The sequence below is a fragment of the Populus trichocarpa genome, chromosome 11 (genome assembly GCF_000002775.5).
Source record: "Populus trichocarpa isolate Nisqually-1 chromosome 11, P.trichocarpa_v4.1, whole genome shotgun sequence".
Classification (NCBI taxonomy): domain Eukaryota; kingdom Viridiplantae; phylum Streptophyta; class Magnoliopsida; order Malpighiales; family Salicaceae; genus Populus; species Populus trichocarpa.
In genome coordinates, this window is record NC_037295.2 from 3810466 (window position 1) to 3821744 (window position 11279).

Below are 11279 nucleotides of genomic sequence, written 5' to 3' on the forward strand. Positions count from 1 at the left end.
ATCTCTCTCTCTTTTTTTTTTTTTATCACCTGGAAGGTAATATCTGCTTTAGTTTTGTTGTTTAAGGCTTAGGTTCTCCAAAGCCTTTATTCTGTTTTTTTTTGCCGAACACACCTTAGATTAATTTTGAATTTTGAAGGACCATTTTGCAATTAATTCTTGGGTTTTTGATATCAATTTTTCACCCTTTTATATTTAATATTTGGAATTGTGACCTACACACGAAGTATTTTTCCTGTATTAAATAAATTAGTTTTTTTCTGCAAAAACAACAAAATTTTCCTTTAAAAGAAATGCATTTAGATATTTTTATTGCATATGTCCAAGTTTCTCAAAAATAAATCATATTGGTATAATTTAATTATAATAAAATAATCACAAAAATAGTTTTTATTTTGCATGCATATTGGATTCAATAACTAATTTATTAAAGTCATGAGAATTTAGTTTGTATTAAAAAAAATTATTTTGTTTCTTTTAATATACAAGATTATAAACTTATACGTAAGACATATTCTCTATATTGAATAAAAAAAATTCTTTTATTTTTATGTTGTGATTCTAGAATGATTAGACTTGATCCCTAAAATTATGGTACACTCTACTAGGGTGGGCTAACTTTAATAATTAAACAGGCTAACACTTAGAAAACACAACATTATCTTAGTTTATATCAGGCAAATAAACAATACAGCTTATCTTGAGTAAGGTGTGCTAAGGGTGATGTGTCTTCCCTATACACAACCAGTCCCCTTATCTAGACTCGAGATTAGTTAGGGTTTCTAAAAACCAAAAATACTCGGTGACAACTCCTTTTTTTTTAACTGAGAAAGATAAAAAATTCTTTATTCTTTTCACCCATTACCATGAAGATCCCAGTCTGGAAAAACAATCGTCGCAACGCCGCATACATGCAACACGTCATGTATTTACAAAAAAAGGTATTTCAAATTTTATTACTTTCCATTCTCATGCTATCAACAGAATATGCATCACTGAATCAAACTGATGCATCAATGTTAGTTGAATGGTGAAATTTATATCATTTTAAATTGAGATTAGGTACTGATTTGTAATTTACCATCATAAGTAAAAAATTGGGTAGGATACTTATTTTCCTTATATATTAAAAGAAAAGCTAAAAAGTGTGGGATTTTCACTTGTATATATGTCTTTATTTATTGTGAATCTTAATAATAAATTGAAGATTTTGCCCTTAAAAAAAATCTTATTTAAGTGCATTTTTAGGAGTAAAATAGTCTTTTTATTTCACTCATTTGTCATTTGTGAATAGTTAGGGGTGTCTTGGCTTTTTTATCAATCTTTTGCATAATTAAATGACTTTTTCGCCCTTAAAAGTAAATAATTAGTTAAATATTGTTTATGATTTTTTTGGCATTTCATATTTTTTATTTGCAGTGTAATGATTCTATTACTCTTAAATATAAATTTTTTAAAGCTTGACTTGAGATTGAGATGTTAATTCATAATTGCAAAGTGGTTTTTGTTGTTGTTGTAATAATGCTTGGGTTCTGAGGATAAGATGATGTTTTTTAAAAAAGACATTAAAAAGGGTTGACGTGCGTCAACTGCTCCACCGCCTTTCGGGCAGTGTGTGCTACTACATACGGTTGTAAAAAAAAATGATTCTGCTGCGTCATTAGATTCATCTCAGCCTTCTCTTTCTCCATGTCCATCACGTGTACTCATTGGACCTCTGATGAGTTGTTGACATTCTTTTTTTTTATTATTCTCTCTTTTCTCCTAGAAAATCATGCTTTGCCCTCCACATTTTCATATTAGCCCTTTAAGTTTATTTTCTTTTGATTTTGTCCTTGATTTTTTTATATCTATTTGTTTTGTTTTAATTCATTTCTCAATTTTGCTTTTCAATTGCATCCTCCTTTAATTTCCTTGTTTACTATATTTTTTCCTTATTCTTTTGATTTTATTTTTTCTATTTTGTTGATCTATTTGTTGTTGGTTTTTCAAAATCAATCCTTTTAGTTTTGATTTTAGTCATTTTCTCTTTTGTTAGAGTTTTATTTGTTTTCAATTTAATCCTTCAATTCTAATTTGCATATATATAATGTTTTTTGATTTGGTCATTCTGCTTTTGATTTTTTTTCCTTGGCTCTTTTGTCAAAAAATTTATAGTTTTTAATTTTATCCTTTAAATTAAGTTTATAATTTTTTTTCAATAATAATAATATTAATTTCATTTTGGTCCTTCTTCTTTTGATTTCTTATTTGTTTCCTTCGCCCTAAAGTTTTTTATCGTTTTTAATTTATCCTTAAAATCAAGTTTATTGTTTTTATTATTTTAATAATAATAATAATGGTAATTATAGTGGTTGTAATAATAATAATAATAATGGTGATAGTAACAATATTACTAATAATACTATTAATAATGATAATAATGTTAATAATAATGATAATAATAATAGTTTAAGTAGTGGTAGTGATAATGATTATAGTCGTAGACGTAATACTAGGAGTAGTAGTGCCAACAACAACAACGATAGCTATAATGATAATAATAATAATAATAATAATAATAATAATAATAATAATAATTGTTTATTATAGTAGTAGTAATAGTAGTAATAGTAGTGATAATGATAGCTATAATAATAGTAATAATGGTAGCAATGATAATAATAATAATAATAATAATATTAATAGTGATAGTAATAATATTGATAATTCATCATTCAACGTTAGATTTATTGGGGGTTGAGTTTCACTATTTTTCTATATACGGTATTTCCATTCTAATAACCCAAGTTACATGTTTGAAAAGTTTATGTGGCCTGACGTTCTTTTTTATTTTTTTTCTTATTGTTTTTCTCCTAATTTTATCATTTAACAATAGTTTTTTTTAAATAAAAACCAATCATCTAAATTTCCTTTAAATTTATTAAATAAATCAATTCACGTCTTATATATTTTTAGTAAAAATATGTGCTAGGTAAATATCCAATTCAAGAAATTTCAAGATTTATTTTCTTTCATGAGTTTAATAGTATTGCAAAAAGATCCCCGCGGTATTAGTGTTTTATTTTTATTTATTTTTACGTTTTTTTTTTAAATAGTTAAACAGCATATAAAGCACCCAAGAAAAAAACACGAGTACATTAATGACACTCTCCTCTGAAAAAAAGTATGGACCAAATCCAGCACAAATTCGTACAAGTCCAAGGATTAAAGCTCCACGTAGCAGAGATCGGAGCAGGTAAGAATCCAACACACTCATCCCAACAACTGTCATGAAACTATCACTGATATTTTGATCACTGGCCTTTCATTTTGATCTTCAGGTCCCAAAGTGGTGGTGTTTCTCCACGGATTCCCTGAGATATGGTACTCATGGCGCCACCAGATGATTTGTCTTGCCAACGCAGGATTCCGGGCCATCGCACCCGACTACAGAGGATACGGGCTATCCAATCCGCCACCTGTGCCGGAAAAGACCATGTTTGTTGACCTTATCAGCGACCTTCTCGCAATCCTGGATTTCCTCGAAATTACTAAGGTACTGCTGCTTTTACGGTTTTACCCTCGACCCCCACCCCATCGTAGAAAATTTTAACTGCAGTACAATAACCTGCTGTAACATTAATTTTTGTTTCCCCAAAGTACTCTTTTGTGACCTTAATAACCCCAAGAAACCTAGGGGTAGTTTGGGTATTTTCGAAACAACGAAAGGAATTTTAAAAAACTTAATGGTCATCATAGACAATCAAGAGACTAAATCATGGTTTCTGAAACAAAAGGACTGAGTTATTATATCGCTTAAACCACAGGGACTAAATTATTATTTTGACGTCAACGAAGTTTGTGTATCCCTCATCCCCTGCAAGGTCTGGGTTCAGACATCTTTTTTGTAAAAAAAATATTGCATGCACACCAGGTCTACGCTGCTAACCGCATTTCAAATTGCGGTTGGTCGCTCAAAAAGCATCAAAGTGATCCTTTTTTGCGCGGCCACCAGTAACATGAAACGTGGGTGGTCTCATAGACAAACGGGCTGTTAGTCCCGACTCTCAACCGGTCTGATGATACCTTAATGTTAAAGAAACGAAATTCCACATCAAGAATATTTTTGTAACCGAAATTTTCCAAGAGGAAAGTGATGGTATGGAAAATATAGCTAGAAAGAAATTACTACAGTACGTGAGCAGCTGTTTTAGTGTGGGAGAAGTGACGAAAAGAAGAGACTTTTGAAATGTTGACTTCTGATGGGTTACTGAGAAATCCAAGCAAAATTAAGAAGAAATCTCAGAGATTGTGAGTTTTATCATTTGTGGGGTGTTATTGATTTGATTCTCTCCGTTTTGTTACTTGAATGATCATAGGTTGTTCTTGTTGCAAAAGATTTTGGAGCCAAGCCAGCTTACTTGTTTGCACTTCTGCATCCAGAGAGGGTCCTAGGGGTTGTGACACTGGGAGTGCCATTCATACCACCAGGTCCAGGTCCAAGTCAATACCAGAAATACCTCCCCGAAGGCTTTTATATATCTAGATGGAAGGTCGTTTTCCATTTTATATTCCTTGCTCTAAACATTCGATATGGCATGCCTTTTTTTTTCTTTTCTCTTTATTTTTTGTATCTGATAGTTTGTAAGAATGTATAGAAATTCTAAATGACCATCGAATACTAACTATGCATGCATCGACTAGGACATTTACATGAACGGTTTAGAATTTAACAATCTACATGCTCGAGACTGTCTAATTTGCTGAAGTCTAAAAATCATTTATCTGATTCCTTATTATTTTTTCTTTGAGTTGTGTGTAGAAACCTGGACGAGCAGAAGCTGATTTTGGTCGACTTGATGCAAAAACGGTTGTCAGGAACATCTACATTTTGTTCTCTAGAAGTGAAATACCAATAGCTGCTGAAAACCAGGAGATTATGGATTTGGTGGACCTATCCACTCCTCTTCCCTCTTGGTTCACAGAGGAAGATCTAGCGACATATGGAGCCTTGTACGAGAATTCTGGATTCCAAACCGCGTTACAAGTTCCATATAGGTAAGTGGCGTGTCTATTAAAGGAGTGCCAGTCTCTGCTAATTTGTCTGACTTGTTTAATGTTAGCATCTTATAAGATTGGTTTGATTGTATACTTTGTAGGTCCCTTGATGAAGATATCAACATAACAGAACCAGTAGTTGAAGTTCCAGCACTTCTGATCATGGGCGACAAAGATTATGTCTTCAAATTTCCTGGGATGGAAGCTTACATAAAGAGTGGGAAGGTCAAAGAGTTTGTCCCTGGTTTGGACATCATATATTTGCCTGAAGGAAGCCATTTTGTTCAGGAGCAATCACCTGACGAGGTGAATCAGCTCATACTTACTTTCCTTAATGCCAGAATCTGGTCGTGAGGATTTGTTGCGAAGTATGTCTTAATATCAATTGGCCTTAATGCTGCAACCTTGGAACACTGGAATCTAATTCTGATGCTGAGTTCTATGATTGTTGAGTATGCAGAGAACTGTTAATTCAGGACCACTGCTCTCTGCCTCTGTATCTGTGGTCGGACCTGTTTGTATTTGAGTTTGAAGAAAAACCATGCATCATACAATTCGAGTTTTAAATGGATTTTACTGTTTTCAATAATCATAATTTTGTACGCATGCTGAAATATCTTGCCTCACCATAATGTTAAGCTCCATGTGAATTCTTCACACCTTAATGTTAAGCTCCATGTGAATTCTTGGAAAAAAATTTCGTGGAGGTTGAATGGATAATGAAAGTCATAGAAGGAGAACACTGCATTACGTGGTTTTCCATGAATTACAGCTTCATATGGTGTAAAGCTGAAGAACAGCACACAAATCCGCTATTCCTAATAAATTCTCTGAAACTGGTAAGTTTCCTGGATAAAAACTGTAGTATCAGTGCCAGCTCAAGCTCAGAATGCCACATCTATTGATTAACTTGCCAGTTACCAACACGAGGAGACACACACAGCAACTTAAAAAAGGGCATTATATAGTTAAACCAAGAGAACAATTATTATTATTATAAGAAAATCTAAATGGAGGCGGAGGATTCAATGTGCAATCTGCACTGTTGATCCCCAAATAAAATTAAAATATTGATTTTTTTATTTAATATTACATTTTTTTTTCAGTTTCTCCATCCAACAAGATATTATTTTATAGTTTTATTCAATTGGTTTTTGATAACAATTTTTTTTTATCTTTTATTGGCATGAATAATTATTTAATTAAATAAAATTTTATTATAAAAAAATATTGTCAAGTCAAATATTTTAATTATGTATGTATATATTTTGATTTGTTATTAAGAAATTTTTTATATAATTTTTTTTTAAGAAACCTGAATATTTATTTTTCTTTATTAAAACAATTATATCAACTAACTACGTAAGATAAGATTGGGAATTGAGAAGTTTATTTGTCAGCAGACAGTAGCTTCAGTAGATGGTAAATGTGGACTGGACTGCTGATCACTCGATCAATTCCCACCTTCATGAACTTGTTTTTTAGTACAGAAAGCTTCATATCAGTCAACTCTCTCTCTCTCCCAATGGATCAGATACAACACAAATATGTTGACATAAGAAGTGGAGCTTCATATTGAGCTTCAGGTCAGTTTTCTGTATTAAAATCTCTCAAGGTAGATCTGTGAACATCATGCCAGACGCAAATGATATTGAATTGGTAATCATTCAGATGCAAATGTTATGAATTTGGTTATAATAATAATTTTTAATTTTATTCTTGAAATCAAATCTATGAATGTTTTTAATGGTAATATATTTTTTTATCAAATTTATTAATAATTATATTAATAATAATGAAAATAATAATATTAATACAAATTCTTATATTATTTAATTTTATTCTTCAAATCAAATTTATAATTATTTTTTTAATAATAATAATAAACTTGGTTTCTAGATGGATAGTGACCTCCGTCTGGCTTAACATGAACAAGTCGAGGTCAGAACTAGCCGGTAATTTTGGAATTTTAGATGGATATAATGTAAAAACAAAAAACCTCTTAAGGCCGCGCGACATATAATTAATTTTTTTTATTAATTTTAATTTCAATTATTTGGATTGTAAGAAAAAATAATAATTCATTTTTGATTAATTCATGCTATTGGTTAGCCAGAAACCAAGCATGCTAGTCACCTTTCAAGGCCGCATGGTCCAGTTGGATTTGAGGTACCATGCTCCTTTAGCCAAAAACTGAGTGGGAAGCCTCTGCTGTAATGTTCATTGATCAATACAGTTGACACTTTTTTTTTTTTAATAATTATGAGGTGTTTGGCTAGCTTACACGCATATTGATTCATCCTTCAAAATCATAAAATTAACAATTAGATAAGTCTCGAGTAACTTTAAGATTTACAACACTCAATCTTCGACCATGTCTTGAAAGATAGCCAGTTTAGTTTGGTGATGTCTAAAAAAAAAATTCAAGAACTGCCGAGTTAGCTTCACCCCTGATAATTAGTTTACACCAATTTAATTCTTGACGTGCTAGCTAGCTCATGGCAATGCTAAAACAGTACTGTAAAGGAAACGTGTAAAGCTTTTGACACTGCTCCTCATCTTTGACAGTGCTTCCATCCTCAAGACATGGATTGTGCTGTGTCGACTACAAGCAAATCAAAAGGAGCCACTAAAAAAAGAAGCCATTATTGAGCAGAGAGGCGGATGATGAAAAGCCAAATGGGACCGAGAGGGACGATAGAGGAAAGGGAAACCAAGGGGGAAAAGGAAGCATGTGGAGAGGGAAACTTCCAAAGCCTTGGATTCTATGTTCATCAAAGCATGCTGGTCCATTACCACATCCATTCTCATGGGACAAGGCTACGATGCCAGAGAACCCAATTCAACGTCATGGTCCCTCTCATGCGCGTTTAATTATATCCGTTTGGCTGTACCTAACTCCTATTTTTTTAATTTTTTTTTAAAATTAATATAGTAAATTAAAAGTTGTAATAGAATAATATCATTTAAAAGAAATTAAAATGTTGAGATGGGGTTTGAGAGTGAAGGATAGCCTTTTATACTATATTATATAAGTATAGTTGTTAGAACCGGTCCAAGAACTTGGTATTCAAGAACCTACCCAGAAGAAAAAATAAGGGTTATCTAATTACATTATCAACTCACGGGTTATTAAATCAATTTACATGTTATCAAATCAATTTTTTTTTCAAAATAATGTTTTTTCATGCGGTTTGGTTAAACTCCATATACCAAACTTCTTAGATACCATCATATATATATATATATATATATATATATAGAAAAGAACCTGTAAAACAAAATAATATCAACCAAGTTTAAAGGATGAAATTAAATTAGAATAGAGTAACTCAGAAGTCAGAACATGAATTATATAGATTAAGGGGGGTCGCTTCATGCCAGCCAAACTTGCACTCCGCGTCTTTGTATCCTTTTCCTGTGTTTCCTTGTTCTAAGAACCTGTAAAACAAGATGGAAAGCAGGCCAACAGGGAGGGAAGCCAGTGGTTTTTTCCCCCCTGTTTTGTTAGAAGTTTTCTTGAAAAAAATTTAATTTTTTTAATTAAAAAATAAATTTTTAAAAATAAAAAAAATATTTTAATATATTTCTAAACAAAAAATATTTTGAAGAATGATCTTTATCACAATAACAAATATAATATTAATATGAAATAAAATCTAATTTTATGACATGTGATCAAGAATATTAAAATAGTGTAAACTAGTAAGATTGTCCATATTATGTTGCGGGCATTCATAAAGAATAATGAACGGTAGTGAAGAAACATCTTCTAAGATTGATGGTCCGAGCATTGTTGCGAACCGATTTATAAATAATATAAATCATTATGATAATGGTAGTAGGAAGTTAAATTTGTGAACAACATATCAGACGCAAGCACCGTAGGTCTGGTTATAATAATAATAATAATAATATTTAATTTTACCATTGAAATCAAATCTATGATTTTTTTTTAATAATAATAAAATGTTTTTTCAAATTTATTAATAATTATATTAATAATAATAAAAATAATAATATTAAACATGTCTGATTCAAGTTCTTATAGTTTTTAATTCGTATCCTTCAAATCAAATATATAGTTTTTCTTTAATAGTAATAATATTTTTTAAAAACTCAATAATAATAATAATAAGACTCACGTTCTTTGGCTCTGACATCCCTTACTAGACCGAAGTTACCACAACCAGACCCAAGTAACTTGGGTGTGACGTCCCTGCTAGACCCAAGTTATTTAGGTAAGACATCCCATACTAGACTCATGATATTCAAGATCCAAGGTGTTGAGATCTAATAATCATACCTACCCGAGCCCTAAGATGTGATTGCTTTTCTAGACCCGAGCGCCAAGGCACCAAGACACTATCCACCATAAGTCAAGTCAATGTACAAATCAATCGATTTTCAAGATAAAGGTTTTTTTTATTAAAAAACAAAACTTTTATTAACTCTGAAATAACTTGTAAAATTATATTTTAATATTATATCTGAACAAAATTAATTTGAAGTAAAAATAATATTAGAAAAATATTGAGAAGCACTTTTTTATTGTAAAACCAAACACACTAAAATCATGTAGATTTTCATTTAAACATTAAAATTCAAGAAGAAATTAAGTTCACAGTACTATTAATTCAATCGATGAAGGATTAGTCGCAACTACTTTAGGGCCACCATTGACATTGATTACTTTGAATAATTTATAGGCATAAAAAATTAATACATATCTTTAAGCGGATCAATTTTAGATTATCTCTCTCTCTCTCTCTCTTTCTATTTTTTTTTTTGGTTTTCAAATATTTGACATTTTCGTTTAGATAAGCTCTAGTGTGTGTTTTTTTTAGAATATTTTAAATTAATTATGTTTCTTGAAATGTCAAAAACATTTCATGGATTAATTTAACTTAATAACGCCAAAAAATTAGGAATTAAAACTGATAATTTCCACCAAGTAAGAGTACCTAATTGAAAATTTACTTTCTTATCATTTACCTCAATTAAGCGGAAGCATGATCATGAGAAGGGATTTGGGAGGCACTTAGATTAGGCTCTTCTCTAGTCTTGAGAAGCAGAACCAATAGAGACGTGATTGCGCACTCCCTGAGCTATATAGTAAGTGGCTGCAAACAAATTGTCAGCACCAATTCAGGTCCGGAAAATTAAAGCATTGAAGCATAAAAGGTGACCTAACCTGATTAAGCAAATTACTACTTATTCCAGCATCACCTAGGAGTGAGACAGCCAGCCCATCCAGTGTCTACATGGTAAGGGAATAATTCCTTCAAGAACGCAGAGAAAATTATACTTGCAATACAACTATAAACGAGATGGTACAGTGCGGAAGGCAAGATGTTAAATCAATTGATCTTATTATAATACTGTGAAATATGATCAGGACAAAAAAATAAAGAAAGAAAGAAAGAGTTGTTTATTTTACAATGATCGATATGATGCTTCTTTCCATGTGGAATCTTCGTCAAAGACTTGTTGAAAATGCCAAATTGTGATCCACTTTTGGCTGTGTCAAATGCATGGGTGGGGTTTTCACACAGAGCTATTACCCTTGTGTAAAACTCAACGCCAGTTTTCATGAGTTCTTTGGGATTCTAACATAGTAAAAAAAAAGAAGATAAAATAACAAAGTGTAAAGAATATTTAGTGAAATAGATATTTGTGATTAATCAGTTGCAATTGTTATATGCTGGCTCTCTCGGATTTACTGGACAGAAGATTTATTAAAAAGAGATGAGAAAATAATTAAAAGAGAAAGAAAAGAAAAAAATCTTCAAGGTATATCAAAACTCTGATAATGATATTACTGGTATTGTTGAAACAAATCTAAAAATATCAATGAAGGTCACCAATAATGATCATAGTAGGTCATACGAGTGACCGAGATAAATGAGTCTCAATACTTTTAAACAGCTCATATAACCTATTTTATTCATTATTTATATTTTTTTTTATGTTGTTAAATTCATCTTGTAATGATACCAATAATATTATCATTATAATTTCAATATATTTCTATTATTATTATTTTTTGTTTTGCTCTCTCTCCTCTCTTTCCTTATAATTTATGAAGAGTTAGAGGGGGAAAAAAAAAACCCTAGTCTTCCACTTTAATCTGGCTGAATACTACTCTATCTCAATCTTATTCACTACTTTGTCAATGCAAACTATATTTTTCCTTAAATAAGATCTAATCCACCAGCGGATAGGTGATCAAGAATATT

General features: G+C 31.0%; 1 protein-coding gene across 2 annotated transcripts; it reads left to right on the forward strand.

Annotated features, from left to right (window-relative positions):
• The first annotated feature begins 3100 nt into the window (after window positions 1-3100).
• Window positions 3101-5629, forward strand: LOC7485447 (uncharacterized). 2 transcript variants are annotated; one of them, XM_002317188.4, is made up of 5 exons: window positions 3101-3238; window positions 3324-3538; window positions 4362-4535; window positions 4805-5040; window positions 5142-5629. In XM_002317188.4, the coding sequence occupies exons 1-5, from the start codon at window positions 3169-3171 to the stop codon at window positions 5392-5394; spliced, it is 948 nt and encodes a 315-aa protein (XP_002317224.2). In that variant the 5' UTR covers window positions 3101-3168; the 3' UTR covers window positions 5395-5629. The 2 variants fall into 2 exon arrangements, with proteins under 2 accessions (XP_002317224.2, XP_024467445.1); XM_024611677.2 differs by lacking the exon at window positions 4362-4535.
• The last annotated feature ends 5650 nt before the right edge of the window (window positions 5630-11279 follow it).